The 16,847-nt window shown below is 52.4% G+C and overlaps 1 protein-coding gene across 4 annotated transcripts in view; it reads left to right on the top strand.

Moving 5' to 3' along the window:
• Positions 1-16,847, top strand: part of PRKN (parkin RBR E3 ubiquitin protein ligase) — a 362,091-nt gene that overhangs the window by 177,653 nt on the left and 167,591 nt on the right. For all 4 annotated transcript variants that reach the window (XM_060205131.1, XM_060205132.1, XM_060205130.1 and 1 more), the window contains one exon: positions 10,460-10,703. In XM_060205131.1, the coding sequence (XP_060061114.1) occupies positions 10,460-10,703 (244 nt within the window). The remainder of the gene's footprint in view (positions 1-10,459; positions 10,704-16,847) is intronic.

Genomic DNA, 16,847 nt, shown 5'->3' with positions numbered 1-16,847 from the left:
GATCCTGGCCCCTCCATTAAATGTGCACGTGGAAAACCCGGGCATCTGTTGAGGAAAGAAGCTAAGGAAGTCAGGTAATTTAGCCTTAAAAAGGGAGCAGCAGGGAGAGAGTGGCCCTGGGCCCCAAGCCTGATCTGCCGGCAAACAGACAAGCGCCTGGCCCTGCGGCTGGGTGGCTCACCGCCAGCCCTGGCTTCCTGCTGATCTGTGGGAATACAACAGCTTTCCAACCCAGGAATCCTTCAGATGGATTATGATAGGATGACAGTGTGACATTCCCGGCACCATTACCACCTCCATATGTCCCTCTCCTTTCCTCCTCCCCCCCCCCCTCTCTCTCTGGGTCCTGATGGAACTGAAGCTCAGAGCCCCTCTTATCTTCTTCCTCCTCTCACTTCTTCTCCACTGGGAGTGTGGAACAAGGTTGTTTTAGGAGTGCAGAAGGTGGGAGCTCTGGCTTCTGTCATTGCTTCCCCTCTGGACATGGGTGTTGGCAGGTGGATCCACACCCCCAGCCTGTGTCTGTCTGTCCCTAGTGGCGCAGGGCACTGGGGAGGGGAGGCTCCAGGACACACGGGTGAGGGCGTCTGCCCAGAGAGTCAGGGTGGCATCATAACAGCTTCTGCAACATGGTGTCAGGCAAGTGGCAGGACATAAAGGCAGACCAAGTGGTTAATGAATCGGTGCCAGGACATTTTCTTTGGGGGCCTGTCTCAGGTCTGGATCCCCTGGCGTGACCGTTCTGTTGGCCACCAGAGACGGCTGCCTTGCATCCTTCCACAGGCCAGGCCTCTGCCCGGCCAACACTCTTTCATCTTGACTCCTCCACAAGGCGTCTGCAGCTGCCTTTCTAGTGGCAGACTGAGTGCACACAGCCATGGGGTCCCCGGCCCTTCTCCCCAAGGCTGGAGGGACTGCGGGCTGCACACGGGAGGCTGGAGGGCCGCTGGGCTGGGCCCCGACTGCTGCCAGCACCACCCCGCCTCCTGGCCTCTGCACCTTGTCCCACCTGCCTGTAGCCTCATGGAGTAAATGCACCTGTCGGCCGCATGTCTGTGACACGGTCCTGTGAGAAAGTCGTCCGAGGCTCTTCCCCGGGTGGGGAAGTTAAGACTGTCGGGTTGCGTCACAGGGGAGAGAACCTGACTGGAGCCAACCTGGGCTGCTGCTTACTCAGCGACATGGGAGAGGAACCAGGAACTGAGTGGCTGAGCAGGAACACACTGCAATGCCTTTATTGATCAGAAAAAAACCACCTTTATATCTTCTGAAACGGAAGTGGCAGGTCGGCAAAGGAAATGACTAGGAGAGGGGGTGGAGAGAGAAAAAAATAGCTCAAAGGTAGCAAGTTTCCATCTAACCAGTGGGATTAAACCAATGCCCTGCAGGCAGGGCGGGCCTCAGGCAAAACAGTGATTCTGTAAATAGACCACAGCGTCCAGCAATGCAGCATGGAGCAGGGGCAGCTGGCGTAAATGCCCAACAAAGAGGAGGAGATCACAGGCAGATGCAGTGCCATCCTCACGCCCTCTCCCCGAGGTTCATCGAGGTTCATGTTTTGTGGGGGTGCCATTGGTCTACAAGGCTCTGCAGGTGCCCACTTTTCTGGGGGTGTCTCCTCACCTCACCCATCTCTAAGCACCAGTGACCCCCCCCTGCAGCCCGTGGCCCACCCTTACAGGACACCCACCCTGCCCTCCATCAGCCTCACGTCTGCAGTCAGGAGTGTGAGGGCTGGTCGCCCAGTGACTTTGTTTCCTGCTGTTTCTCTGTCTTTTTTTAGTTAAAGACTTGTTAGTGACTAGGAGTAAGACAAGGTAATAGGAGTGCTGTCCACCCCACTCCCACCACCAGAGTTCTGTGCCCACCCCCAGCAGTGACCACCGTACTTCTCCCAAATATATGTACTTTTTTCATTTTTCTAGTTCATGTGTTTACATGTGACGGGGCAGGGTGGGGCATGCTTCCCAGTCTGCAGTGACCTAATGATTCCCTTAGTCTCACACCACAGTAATAGTCACTGAGGCTTTTTACTACTTTTATTTGTTATCAATAGTGTGTTACAAGACTTTAAAGTTACAATGTTCAGCTCCACACCATGCTGACCACCAAAGTTCCCTGTCCCCGTCTTCCCACCTCCCAGAGAGAACCACCAGAGTTCTCACGAGTCTCAGAAGCAGTTTGTTGCTTCTCTGTGTGCTTCTGCTTTTTGCAAGTTCATGGGTTTCAGTCCTCCAGATTCCACATCTGAGTGATGCCACCTGGTAGTTGTCTTTCAACTTATTACTGATTTCATTAAGTATCCTCATCTCCAGTTCCATCCACTTTGTTCAGAAGGACACCATCTCATCTTCTGGACTGCAGAGTAGTGTTGGGTTGTGTCGTGGGGGAAAGAGAAGGGACCAGGAACTTGTGGCGGAGCAGCACAAAGCTTTACTCATGAGGACGCCCCAGAGTTGGATGCGAGCACAGCGGTTCAGGCCACAAGGAGCTAGCAAAATGGCTGCCTCCCACTATGCCCAACAGCCCTTCTCCAGGTCAGGTTCTGGAAGAGAAAAGAGCAAAGAGAGCGAAAGCGGAAGCAGGAGAGGCTTTTATGGGAGAATTTCCTGAAGTGGCAAGTCGGGACGGGATTGGCTAGGAAAGGGGGTGGAGAGAGGCAAAGGGCATGTTGGGAAGGTGGAAGCATCCTTAGCAACTGTTGCGATGGTTTTAACTGAATTAGCAATACCCTGAGGGGATAACGTGGTGGGGATCTGTAAGTAATACTTGCATGGAAATATAGTGCTTTGTGGGGCTTGCCAATGTTCGACCACATCTGCACAATTTCCCAACACCGTAGTATTCCATGGAGTGTATATTCCATAACTTCTTTATCCAGTCACCTGATGATGCAGTTAGGCTGCTTCTGTTCTTTGGCTGTTGTGGATAATGCATCTGTGAACACAGGGGCAGGCGTCCCTTCTAATCATTGCTGGAGTGTCCACTAAATAAATCCCCAAGAGTGGCCTTACTATAAGGCCATATAGTAAGCCCACTTACTATAAGTGGGCTATAAGGTGATTCCATGTTTATTTGTTGAAGAACTCTCTATAGTCTCCACAGGGGCTGCCACAGTTTGCATTCCCACCAGCAGTGAAGCAGAACCCCTTCTCCCCACACCCTCACCAACACCTGTCCTTTCCTTATTTGTTGATGGAAGCCATTCTCTCAGGTGTGAGATGGATCTCAGTGTGGTGTTAATCAGCATTTCTCTAATGATAGCACTAGAGTATTTCTTCATGTGTCTATGGGCCATGTATGTCTCTTCTTTAGTAAACTGTCTGTGGGGGCCGGGTGAGTAGACTGTCTGTGGGTGCCTGGCTGAATGCACACATTACAGTGCGCGAGGATCTGGGTTCAATCCTCCAGTCCCCACCTGCAGGGGGAAAGCTTTGCGAGTGGTGAGGCAATGCTGCAGGTGTCTCTCTGACTCTCCCTCTCTGTCACCCCCTTCCCTCTCAATTTCTGGCTGTCTCTATCCAATAAAGATAATAAATTATAAAAGGAAAGGAAAGGAAAGGAAAGGAAAGGAAAGGAAAGGAAAGGAAAGGAAAGGAAAGGAAAGGAAAGGAAAGGAAAGGAAAGGAAAGGAAAGGAAAGGAAAGGAAAGCAAAGGAAAGGGTCTGTTTAGTTCTTTGGCCCACTTTTTCATTGGGCTGTTCTGCCTCTTTTTGTAGATGTGCCAGTTCTGTCTAGATGTTGGATATCAGTTGCTTGTCCAGTGTTCTGGGCAAATATCTCTTCCCATTCACTGGGCTGCCTGGCTATCCTGGTGTATCTTGCTGCCAGTGTGCAGAAGCATTTTAGTTTGATGTGACTCCATTTATTCCCTCGTGTCTTCATCTCCCATGACTCTCCAAAGGCATCTTTGATGTGAAGGCCCTGCAAGGTTTCACTGACATTTTCGTCTATAAATTTTAGAGTTTCTGGTCTAATACCAGGTCTTTGGTCCATCTTGACTTGGCCTTGATGTGTGGTGTCAGGTGGTGGGCTGGCGTCCCTTTTCCGCATGTGGCTGTCCCATTCTCCCAGCACCACCTGTGGAAGAGGCTTTCTTTACCCCAGTGAATGGTTCAGTGTCAGGCAGCCCCCCCTGCTCCATCCTCCATTGCTGACACTATGGCCTATTTACAGAATCATTGTTTTGCCTGATCTGTCTTCTTTCTACCTCCAGACCCGCCCTGCCTGCAGGGCACATTAATCCCGCCAGTTAAAACCCTCGCAACCGTTGCTACGGAAGCGTTCTACCTTCCCACTCTTTCCTTTTCTCCAGCCCCTTTCCCAGCCGTTTCCTTTTCCGACCTGCCACTTACAGTTCTAATATATAAAAGTGTGGTCTCTGATCAAGAAAGACACATTTGCATTCCTGCCCTGCCACGAGTTCCTGGTCTCTCTCCCACGTCGCTGAGTAAGCAGCAGCCCAGGTTGGCTCCAGTCAAATTCTCTCCAACCCAGAGAGCACGTGCCCAGGAAGAAACACCCTCACGCTAGCCCGGTAGTTCAGGCCCTGTTGTCATCTATGAGCTGGTAGTGTCTGTGTGGCTCATTTCTGGGCTCTCAGCTCTGCCCCACTGATCCAAGTGTCCATTTCTGTCCCAGCACTGTGCTATTCTGATCACCATTGCTTTGTAGTATAAAATGAAGTTGAGGAACTTGATACCTCCATTTTTTCCCTTTTTTCTCAGAAGTACTTTGGCAATTTTGGCCTTTTGTGGGCCCATACAAAGTTTTAGACAAGTTGTTCAATTGACTTGAAAAATGCTACTGGAATCTTGATAGAGATTGCACTGAGATCATAGACTGCTTTGGTAGAATGGCCATCTGAATTTCATCATAGGTTTGATTGTAAATGGGATTTTTCTTTTATTTCCCTTATTATTCTTTTATTTCCCTTATTTCCCTTTTATTTCCCTTATTATTCTATTATTTCACTCTTTTATTTCTATTTCCTTGTTTGTTTACAGAAATTCCACACATGTATGTGTATTAATTATGTATCCTGTTGATTTACTGAATTTATTAATTATTTCAAGTAGTTTTTTTGTGGAGTCTATGGGGTTCTCTTGGTATAATATCTTGTCATGACCATATAGTGATAGTTTGATATCTTCTTTTCCAGTCTGCGTAACTTTTATTTCTCTTTACTGCCTTATTGTTCTCTTTCTTGGTTGCAGGGGTGACGACCCTGATCATCATGTTGAGTAACAGTGGACATCCTTGTCTGAATCCTGAGTTTCAGGGAAAGCCTTCAGGACAGATACACTCAGGAACTCTGTCAGCTCCCTTCCCTGCATATTTCTAGCCTCAAAGTCTTGGCTTTTTTCAGGGAAAGATGGAGTCCCACCAGCCAGAATGAGACAGGTAACAAGCTGTGTAACTCGGGGCTGGCCCCCAGCTCAGTACTGTCTACACCCAACCCCCCCCCCCATGAGGGGACTGCAGGCATAACAGGCCTGACATAAGAGTTTTCCAGATGAGACTTCAGGGTTAGAGTTCCACAGGCCAACCAGCCCTGCTCCAAGGCTGAACCCCTATTTGAAGTGACCACCACAAGCACCCCAACATGGCCACACAGGCAGCCAGTGGACACCCATTTTTCTTCCTTTCTTCCTTTCTTTCTTTCTTTCTGCCATTCTTTCTTTCTACGTTTCTTTCTTTTTTCTTTCTTTCTTTTTTTTTTACCAGAGCACTGCTCAGCTTTGTTTTATAACGGTGCAGGGGATTGAACTTGGGACTTTGGAGCGTCAGGCAGGAGAGTCTCTTTGCAGAACTGTTATGCTGTCTCCCCCTCACAGTGGCCACCCATTTTCACAGTCACAGCTGATGCTCTCAGTCCTTCACTCCTCAACACAATTCCCTTGTGATAGCCCAGTGTCTAGGAATTCGCTGTCAAGGTAAGCCTCCGGGTTAACACTTTGATTTGAAGTGAGGTCTCCCAGACTGAAGGACAGGAAACAGGAAAGGTGCTGGTAGTGGCATGACCAGGAGACAGCCCACACGGGGAACCTTTCACCATCCTGGGCTCCAGGGCTTCTATTTTGCAGGTTTATTCGCTTGCTTATTAGTGAGCCAGAAGCGGGAGCACCTCGCAGGGCTGGGGCTTCCCCAGTGGCCCCTCCAGTCTTGCATGAGAAGGTGGTCATTCCCGCCACAGCCCTGGACAGTGAGCACTCAGGAGCCCACTGCCCACGTGGCCATGTCCTGCAGCGTCTGCTGTGGTGCCGTGCCCTCATGGAGTCTGTGGGGTTTGCGACCTCCCTGGCTCACCTGCAGGGTCACAATCTCTTATGTACAGCGTTCCTTGAGTCCTGTGCGACCAGCCATCATTTTTCAGCATTTCAAAAAAAAAAAGAGATCTGGGCTGTTAGATAAAAAGCCCACGCCATGGGATTTGGGAGTCATCCGGGTGCCGGAGACTCTGTCTCTACAGTGGCTCTGGGTGTGTTGACTGTGCTGGACACCCTCCCTCCTTCCTCTGTATTCAGGGCAAGGCAGGGAGTCAGGAGTGACTTCCAAGCAAGGCAAACTGGTTTCAGACCTATTGATCAGTCCATGGGTAAGTCAGCCGTCTCTTCCATCTCCCCTTTTCAAAGTGTCGCTGTGGAGTCAGAGAGAAAGGCGGCCAGGACGGCGGCAGGATGTCAAAGCCGCTGTGTGGCCGGAGGTCAGGCGGGAAAGACCAGCAGGACAACAAAGCCTCCAGCCCACGGAGAAGAGAGAGCTTGGCTGGTCTCGCCCCAAGCTGCGTGTCGTCATGGCAACCAGTCAGGCTCCACCATTGTGCAGGCTTCCTCCGGGGGAGCGGTGGCTAAGAAATTTGCTCAGGACTCAGAGAGAGAGTCTCAGCTTCTCGTTCTGTGAACAGCGTTTTACTGGGGGCTAAGGGTTGACAGTCCAGCTGTCGGCACCGGGCAGTTTCATCTCCGGTGGGGCGTGTGGGCAGGACACTCTCACCACCAGGTGGGGCCTTTTCAGCCCCGCTGCACAGGACCCCGGGCCCCCACCCTCCCGCCTTCCAGTATTCTCTGTGTTGGTGTGATGTCCGCAGCATGTCTGGGTGCGGCTGCAGACATGAATGACATTTCTTTATTGCTCTATCAGCGTTTTTCTCTGCCTCCATGTTGGGGGCTTAATGGTTTACAGTGGTTAGTACAGTGGTCAGTACCTGGCTACCGTCTCCCGGTGACAGGTGTCTGAGGAGCACCCTCACCCCAGCCTAGGCCCCTCCCGCCCCCGTGCACGATGGTGACTGACACAGTAAGGAGAGCAGGGCGGAGAAGCACCCAGGAGTGGGTTCTGAGTAGGAAACACCAGGGCAAAGCCGGGAGCCACCGGACGAGGAAACCAGCAGAAGTGTGAGACACTTATTAAAATGCTTTGAGGACCAGTGGCTTAAGAATGAAGCAGGCGGTGCACCTGGTTGAGTACACCTGTGGCCCTGTGCAAAGACTTGGGCTCAATCCCCTGGTGCCCACCTGTGGGGATGGGGGAAGTTTCATGAGCAGTGAAGCAGGGCTGCAGCTCTCTCTCTCTCTCTCTCTCCCTCGACACCTATTCCTTTCTCTCTGTCTCTTTTTATTTGTTTATTATTGGATAGAGACAGAGAAATTGAGAGGGGAGGGAGAGAGACAGAGAGACACCTGCAGCCCTGCTTCACCACTCGTGAAGCTTTCCCCCTGCAGGGCCTTGAACCCGGGTCCTTACGTGCTTAATCAAGTGTGCCAGCGCCTGGCCCCTTATTTTCTGTCATTACCTTTGTTTTTATTTTAGTTTTTAGAGATAGGGAGTGAAAGAGAGCACAGCACCAAGACCGCCTTCAGTGCCATGTCCACACAAGCCCCCTCAGCCAGCCCAGACAGCCTCTACCTGACATCTCTCTTCTTGAGAGATGGCTCGTTCCAGGTCTAGGCCAGAAAGCTGTTCAGACGACACTGGGCCTGCACGTCGGCAGGGAACAGAGCGAGAGGTGACGCCCTCCAGGCCAGGGGCAGAGAGCCCCGTCCGAGAAGGTCCAGTTGGCAAAGTCTGAACATTCAGGGAGGACTAACTCAGCAGACAAAGTCACTGATGAATGGACTCAAGTCAGGGACACGATTTCTCATATTCATCACTAATACGGCTAATTTATCACACTGATTATTAATCGCATTTCTTAACGACGCCTTTAAAAGCCGCGCTTGCCTTGGCAATCCGTAAATGAATGAAAGAAAGAAAGGCTGTCCTCTGAGTCTGGAGACCTTTCTCTCAGCAGACGCCATCTCTCTGGCTGATCCTGGACTGGGCTGACAGCTGCACTTTCACCACCTTGACCGGCGGGGGCCCGGCTCAGGCACACAGCAAGAGACAGGCAGGGCACAGGCCCGTGGGGAGAGGCCGGACAGCCCGAGGACGGTCCGGGAGGTGTGTCGCCTGCTCACGCGGCCCCTGTGAGCCTGGCCCAGAGGACACACAGGCTGGGGTCTCTCTGCATCTCTCTGTCTCTGTCTCCCTATCTGAATGGAAAAGCAGAGTCGTGAATCATGTGTGTACAAGCCCCCAGCTCTGTAAGAAAAGGAAAGAAGAGAAGGAAGGGGGAGGAGAGGAGAAGATGGGAAGAAAGGAGAGGAGGAGAGGAGAAGAGGGGGAGAGGAGGAGAGGAGAGGAGAAGAGGAGAGGAGAAGAGGGGGAGAGGAGAAGAGGGGGAGAGGGGGAGAGGGGGAGAGGAGAGGAGAAGAGGAGAGGAGAAGAGGGGGAGAGGAGAAGAGGGGGAGAGGAGGAGAGGAGAGGAGAAGAGGAGAGGAGAAGAGAAGAGAAGAGGAGAAGAGGGGGAGAGGAGAAGAGGGGGAGAGGAGGAGAGGAGAAGAGGGGGAGAGAAGAAGAGGGGGAGAGGAGGAGAGGAGAGGAGAAGAGGAGAGGAGGAGAGGAGAAGAGGAAAGGAGAGGAGAGGAGAAGAGGAGAGGAGAGGAGAAGAGGAGAGGAGAAGAGGAGAGGAGAAGAAGAGGAGAGGAGAAGAGGAGAGGAGAAGAGGAGAGGAGAAGAAGAGAGGAGAGGAGAAGAGAAGAGGAGAGGAGAAGAGGAGAGGAGAAGAAGAGAGGAGAGGAGAAGAGAAGAGGAGAGGAGAAGAGGAGAGGAGAAGAAGAGAGGAGAGGAGAAGAGGAGAGGAGGAGAGGAGAGGAGAAGAGGAGAGGGGAGGAGAGGAGGAGAGGAGAGGAGAAGAGGGGGGAGAAGAGGGGAGGAGAGGAGAAGAGGAGAGGAGGAGAGGAGAGGAGAAGAGGAGAGGAGAAGAGGAGAGGAGAAGAGAAGAGGAGAAGAGGGGGAGAGGAGAAGAGGGGGAGAGGAGGAGAGGAGAGGAGAAGAGGAGAGGAGAAGAGGAAAGGAGAGGAGAGGAGAAAGAAGAGAGGAGAGGAGAAGAGAAGAGGAGAGGAGAAGAGGAGAGGAGAAGAAGAGAGGAGAGGAGAAGAGGAGAGGAGAGGAGAAGAGGAGAGGAGAGGAGAAGAGGAGAGGGGAGGAGAGGAGGAGAGGAGAGGAGAAGAGGGGGGAGAAGAAGGGAGGAGAGGAGAAGAGGGGAGGAAAGCAGGAAAGGGGAGGGGAAGAGAGGAGAGGAAACAGCTGGATAATTGCAAATATATTTCAAATATGTCAGCTGGTGTCTCGTGCGTCCAGGGGGTCACTGAGCTCCCAACAGCTGGACACACGGGGACAGGGGGCCATGCAGTGAAGGGCTGAGGAGACAGGGGCCGAGGGAGCCGTGCAGTGAGGGCCAAGGGCCAGTGTGAGGGCGGGGACTCTGCTCCTGGTGGACCATGTGGTGACCAGAGCTCCTAGGTGTCCCTTTGCCACCCGTCTTCCTTTCCGTTTCTCGCTCTTAAAAGGAGTTTCTGGAGCCGGGAGACAGCACAGGGGTTTGCAACAGACTCCGCTGCCTGAAGCTCTGAGGTCCCAGGTTCAATTCCCAGCACCACCATCAGCCAGAGCTGAGCAGGGCTCTGGGATGATGATGATGGTGGTGGTGCTGCTGGTGGTGGTGGTGGGATAGCACAGTGGTTCTGCAAAAAGACTCTCCTGCCTGAAGCTCTGAGGTCCCATGTTCAATTCCCAGTACCGCCTTCAGCCAGAGCTGAGCTGAGCACGGCTCTGAGATGATGATGATGATGATGATGATGATGATGATGATGATGATGATGATATACCACAGACCCAGATTCCCCTCAAGGACCATGACCCCCGGCCTGCTGACCCTGCCCCTCCCCCCGTGACCCCTGGCCTGCTGACCCCTGCCCCTCCCCCTGTGGCCCCTGGTCTGCTAACCCCTGCCCCTCCCCCCCGTGACCCCTGGCCTGCTGACCCCTGCCCCTCCCCCCATGACCCCTGGCCTGCTGACCCCTGCCCCTCCCCCTGTGACCCCTGGCCTGCTAACTCCTGCCCTCCCTTTCTGCAGAGCTGTGACCTGGACCAGCAGAGCATTGTGCACGTGGTGCTGCGGACCCAGCGGCCGGGAGAAGTGGGGACCCCTACGCCCCGAGGGCCCTGCCTGTCTTGGGCTATGGGGGGCCGGGCCAGGGAGCCCCAGAGCCTGACCCGCGTGGACCTGAGCGACTCCGTGCTACCAGCCAACTCAGGGGGGCTGGCCGTCATCCTGGAGGAGGCCCGAGGCCCGGAGACCCCCGTGGCAGGACGACCAGGTACCTAGCACCCAGTACCCGCCGCACCCTTGCGAAGCCGGTCTCGGGCTGGGCTGTCCACCCAGTGTCCACTGTGTCCATGGGCTCCTGACAGCTGGACACACGGGGGACAAGGGGCCATGCAGTGAGGGGCTGGGGACGAGGGGGCTGAGGGGACGGGGCCGAGGGAGCCGTGCAGTGAGGGCCAAGGGCCAGAAGTCTCACTATTGACATATTTGAAATATATGTGAGATTATCCAGCTGTTCATACCTGATTCCCATTGTTTATAGTCACAGATCAGTTCACTAAATTGTCTGATGTAATATTCATCAATAGCTTAAAGTCTAATTATTTTATTTTAAGTAATTTTATATATGTTTTTCCTTAGAAAGGAATTTCATTTTTTTTTAACTTTTATTGAGGGAGTTAACAGTATATAGTAAATATAGTTATTGGTCCATGTGTAAAATTTTTCAGTTTTCTACAAAACACTCTCCCCCCAACCTGGGTCTTCCTCCACCGTCAGGACTTGAAAGACCCCAGGCCCACCCCAGAGTCCTTTACTTTGGGGCAAGACTCCAAACCCAGTCCACGTTCTGCTTGGTGTCTCCCCTTCTGTTCTTACTTCTCCACTTCTGCCCATGAGTGAGACCATCCCATCCTCATCCTGCTCTTTCTGGCTGACCTCACTTCACAGGATTCCTTCCAGCTCCATCCAAGATGAGCTGAAGAAGGTGACTTCATCCTTCTTCACAGCTGTGTAGTATTCCCTTGTGTATATAGGCAACGGCTTGCTCAGCCACTCATCTATTGTTGGACGCATAGGCTGCTTTCAAGTTTGGACTATTACACATTGCGCCGCTGTGAACACAGGTGCACACAGATCTTTCTGGATGGGTGTGTTGGGGTCCTTAGGATCTCTCCCCAGGAGAGGAATTGCAGGGTCACAGGGCAGGTCCCCTTCTAGCCTTCTGAGAGTCTCCAGACTGTTCTCCACAGGGGCTGGACCACTGACACTCCCACCAGCAGTGCAGGAGGCTCCTTTGCCCCCACACCCTCTCCAGCACTTCTTATTACTGTCTTTTCTGATCTCACAGGAATGAAGTGGTATATATTTTAAAGCATTTAGGAATTTTTCCTGTAACACTGAAAAATATAATTACTATGAATCTTTGCCAGGATTATGATTCAGTCCAGTGAGATATAAATGTACAAATGTATATTTATCAGAAACCTAATTTGTCATCTAAATACAATCTTAGGTTAATCAGTAAACCAAAAGTAAAGTATGAGAATTTCAGTTTACTTTCTTCATGAGAAACCAAACCCAATTTTTTTTCTAAAGCATAAAATCAAATGACTGCTGCAGATTGAACACTGAAATATCACAGAAAATTATTTTTCTTTTTCAAGTCCAAATTAATAAAATTGAGTGTCCAAATGTTCTCTCCTTAGTTGTATGAGCTTGATTATTATTTTTCTGCTGTTATTGTTGCCAGGACTTAACCACTCTTGACTGACTTTTTAAATTTTAATATTAGTAGTGATTTAATAAATTACAAGATAATGGGAGCAACTCGACACCGTCCCCACCACCAGAGTTCTGTGTGCCCAGTCCCTCCACTGGAAGCTGCAGCCGCTCTCACAGGTTGTAACGGGTTGACTGTTACTGCCACAACTGTCTGTCTGTGTTTGTATAAACTCGCCCTTTTTCCCATGGTCCCATCTTGCCTTCCTTCCCCAGTCACAGACTCCATGCGGGTCTGTCTGAGAAGCAGCTGTCCTTCCTTGGCGCTGGGTTTAGAGTGGCCGGTCCCTGGGGGACCCCGATCACAAATACCTGAACTGCTTGGCAAGGCCTCGCCCGTAACCACAGACTGCTGAGGGTCTGAGGGTCAGTGTTTCCGAGTATCCGAGGGAATGGCCAATTCTTGGGAGGACAGGAACAGAGGACCCCAGGGGTGCTATGGAGTTTTTCTAGAATGATGAGCTCTCCAGTCTTCTTCTGGGACTGAAGTCCCAGAACCCCCCTCATCTCCTTATCCACACGTGAGGCTTCACAGTTCCCTGCGTGGTAACTCCAACAAACTGATTTTTCAGATTTATTTATTTTCCCTTTTGTTGCCCTTGTTGTTTTATTGTTGTAGTTATTGTTGTTGTTATTGATCTCATCATTGTTGGATAGGACAGAGAGAAATGGAAAGAGGAGGGGAAGACAGAGAGGGGAGAGAAAGACAGACACCTGCAGACCTGCTTCACCGCCTGTGAAGCGACTCCCCTGCAGGTGGGGAGCCGGGGGCTCGAACCGGGATCCTTACGCCGGTCCTTGTGCTTTGCGCCACGTGCGCTTAACCCGCTTTCTTTCCGGTGGATACGTCCCCCATTTGAGCGTTGCTTTGGCCTTTCACTTGGGGAAGTGTCTTCCCTCATCCCTTCCGCTGATGAGGAGGGCAGGGTGCTGGCACTGAGTGCTCAGGCGCCTTCCCAGGGCTTCTCGTGGGCCCCGGGAACTGCGGCTGCTGTGTGACACCTTGGTTCTCCGTATAAAGATGTATGTCCTCCCGTGACCTTGGCGAGACGAGACGGAGGGATGTGATTCTGTAAGACATTAGCATAATGGAACCTTTTCAATAACATGATGGATGGTGCCCATCTCGGCAAACAGCACGGCGGGTAATGGATTGCCTCAGTGCCGCAGAGAGGACCCGTGTCTGTCACGCTTTTAGCTCCTGGGAGAATGTCGCCTCCCCTCCCAGTCCTGCGGGGCGGGCGGGCCTGCCTTCACTGATGCCTGGCGGCTGTGTGGAGTGCCACACCCAGTACAGGGCAGGGGCCTCCCTCCTGAGCACGTCTGATCTCTCCCTTGTCTCTCGCTCTCCAGGCCTGAGGGGAGGAGACACAGCAGATGCTTTTGTCTGTTCTGCTCTGAGGGTTTCGCAGCCAGATCCTGCAGGAGGGAGGCGGGAAGATGGGAATGCCCCCTGCCCTGCCCTGCCCTGCCCTGCCCCTGCTCCTGCCCATCCCCTCCCCGTCCCCTCCTCCCTCCCTCCCTGCCTCCTCTTCCTCTTCCTCCTCCATCTCCTCCTCCTCCCCTCCCCCTGCTCCTCCCCATCCCTCCTCCCTCCCTCCCTGCCTCCTCTTCCTCTTCCTCCTCCATCTCCTCCTCCCCTTCCCCTCCCCCTGCTCCTCCCCATCCCCTCCTCCCTCCCTTCCTCCTCCTCTTCCTCTTCCTCCTCCATCTCCTCCTCCTCCCCTTCCCCTCCCCCTGCTCCTCCCCATCCCCTCCTCCCTCCCTTCCTCCTCCTCTTCCTCTTCCTCCTCCATCTCCTCCTCCTCCCCTCCCCCTGCTCCTCCCCATCCCTCCTCCCTCCCTGCCTCCTCCTCTTCCTCTTCCTCCTCCATCTCCTCTTCCATCTCCTCCCTCCCTCTCCCTTTCCTTCTCCGTCTACTCCCCCCCTCCTTTCTCCTCCTCCTTTTGTTTCTTGTTTTTGTTTTTGTCTTTCAATTTAGAGGACATTGTGAGTGTTCCCAGAGCATCACCACTCGAGCTGTGGTCTGATGGTCCGGAGAGCTTTACAACTGGAAGGGAGGCAGCTTGTCTGTGCGTAGCTGTGGGGATAAACAGGAGAGCACCGCTATCAAAGGGAGACAAAGTCTTTTGTCAACATGGACGTCTCTTTCTCTTTCTTTCTCTTTCCCATTTCTTTCTTTTTTTTTATTGTACATGCATAACATTTCCCAGTTTTGCACATGACAATTCAACCCCCACTCGGTCCTCCTCTGCCATCACGTCCCAGGACCTGAGCCCTCCCCCCACCCCAGAGTCCTTGACTGGGGTGCAGCGCCAGCTCAGGCCAGGTTCTGCTCAGCGTCTTCCCTTCTGACCCTGGTTTTCAACTTCTGTCCGTGGACGAGCCCATCCCATGTCCAGGAATGGACGTTTCTTACTCTGTCAGGGGAGGCTCACTGTCCATGGCCTCTGCAAGGACTGAGCAACTGTCTGAGTTTCAGGGCTGCGTTTTCCCTGGAGGAGCACACAGGTAACTCTCCCCTCTGATACCATGGGGCCCGGACGCGGGAGGCCTAACAGCAGTGGGTTCTGGGTCTGAAGTGAGGGGTACTGGGTAGTAAGCAGTGGGGTGGCCCCGTGTGTGTGTCTCTGTGTGTGTGTGTGTCTGTCTGTCTGTCTGTCTGTGTGTCTCTGTGTCTGTGTGTGTTTGTGTGTGTGTGAGTATGTGTGTGTGTGTGAGTGTGTGTGTGTCTGTGTGTGTTTGTGTGTGTGTGAGTGTGTGTATGTCTGTGTGTGAGAGTGTGTGTGTGAGAGTCTATGTGAGTGTGTGTGTGTCTGTGTGTGTGAGTGTGTGTGTGAGTATGAGTGTGTCTGTGTGAGTGTGTTTGTGTGTGTGTGTATGAGTGTGTGTGTGTGTGTTAGTGTGGGGGGTGTGAGTGTGTGTGTGTGTGTGGGGGTGTGTCCCTTACTCTCAACTCTCCTGGGGACCAGAGCTGAGCCTACATCACTGGCTGGTGGCTTCAAGTCCTCTTTTTATGCAGTTCTTCTTCTAGCGTTTGCCCTTCTTCCGTAGCCAGTCAACAGCGTCAGGTTGAGCCTGATGTAAAGTTTCGAGACCTCCTTTGAATCTGGAGAGGTGGCAGTCGTTGACTCTGTGGGTCATAGTCTGTCTGGAGCCGCAGGGGCAGTTCGGGTCGTCTCTGGCTCCCCAGCGATGGAACATAGCAGCGCATTTTTACGCAGTGACTTGCCTAGTTGCTAAGAATTGGGGCCTTCTTGACTTTAAATGTGCAAATCTGCTTTAGAAATCTCCAAGGGGTGGTCCAGGAGGTGGCGCAGTGGGTGAAGCACTGGGCTCTCAAGCGTGAGGTCCCGATTTCAGTCCCCAGCAGCACATGGACCAGAGTGATATCTGGTTCTTCTTCTCCCATCTTATGAATAAATAAAATCTTTTTTAAAAAAAGAAAGAAATATTCAAGTGGTGGGGGTATATAGCATAATGGTTATGCTAAGAGCCTGGCACGCCTGAGGCTCCACAGAGTCCTGGGTTCAATGCCCCGCACCCCCATAAACTAAGCTGAGAAGGGCTCTGGAGCAAATCAGAAGGGGCTGTTCACGGGCTGTGCACATGGATGAACAGCTAATCCGCCTGGCCAGACACACAGGCCCCAGTGGGACAGCAGCCTCCTGGCCGTGAGCTTCTTGTTTAGAAAGGGCTTGTTTACCGGACCGGATGCAAGGTCATCCAAGGGCGTAGAAAATCTGCCTGGGGCCCAGGGAGACCTTCCTGCCTCTGCGGAACATTCATACCTGAGGTGCCCAGGTGTCAGCTTCAATCCCAGGGGCCGCCCTGAGTCCGGCTCTGGTATCTGTCTGTCTCTCCCTCTCTTCCTCTGCATCTCTTGCTTATAAACATAAATAAAAGAGAGTTCACTGGGCATTACGGGATGAGGATGCGTTTCAGGATCCTTGTTCCCTCTGAAATTAAAGTTGTCTTCATGGCGGTGGGCTTGCCACTGAAAGACACAGATGCTTTTATTCTGCTGTGAATGCAAAATTTTAAAGCAAACCACGCTACAGCAATTAGATTGTTCCGGGAAGATGTTCCTGTTTGAAACGAGGATGTACACAAGGTGATGACATAGATCCTTTTTTCTCTTCTTTTATCTTAGTTTCTTCCTTTTTCCTGCCTGCCTTCCTACCTTCCTGCCTTCCTTCCTTCCTTTTTCCTCAGAGCCCTGCTCAGCTCTAATGATGGTGGTGATGAAGATTGGACCTGAGATCTCAGACCCTCAGGCAGGAGAGTCTTTTTGCAGAACCATTATGCTGTCTGTTATTATTGTTGTTACTGTGACCGCTGTTATTATTTTCCCCAGAGCGCTGCTGAGCTCTGGCTGGGGGGCTGGGGATGGAACCTGGGGCCTCAGAGCCTCAGAGCCTCAGGCAGGAGTCTGGGTGTAGAACCTGATGCTGTCTCCCCTTCTCCAACATGCGTTTTCTCTTAAGGTCTGCTTTGTCATTTCCTACGAGAGGTGCAGACCTCATGAGGAAGTGAGTAGGGAGCAGCTCTGCCCTGCAGGTAGTGCCAGGGTCTGGCGGGAGTCCAGCCGGCTGAGTCCTTCCCCTGCCTGGGCAGCACACACCTGTGTGAACA

Source organism: Erinaceus europaeus, chromosome 13 (genome assembly GCF_950295315.1).
Source record: "Erinaceus europaeus chromosome 13, mEriEur2.1, whole genome shotgun sequence".
Taxonomy (NCBI): Eukaryota; Metazoa; Chordata; class Mammalia; order Eulipotyphla; family Erinaceidae; genus Erinaceus; species Erinaceus europaeus.
Note: the sequence above shows the minus strand (reverse complement) of the source record. Positions and strands in the feature narration are given on the sequence as shown.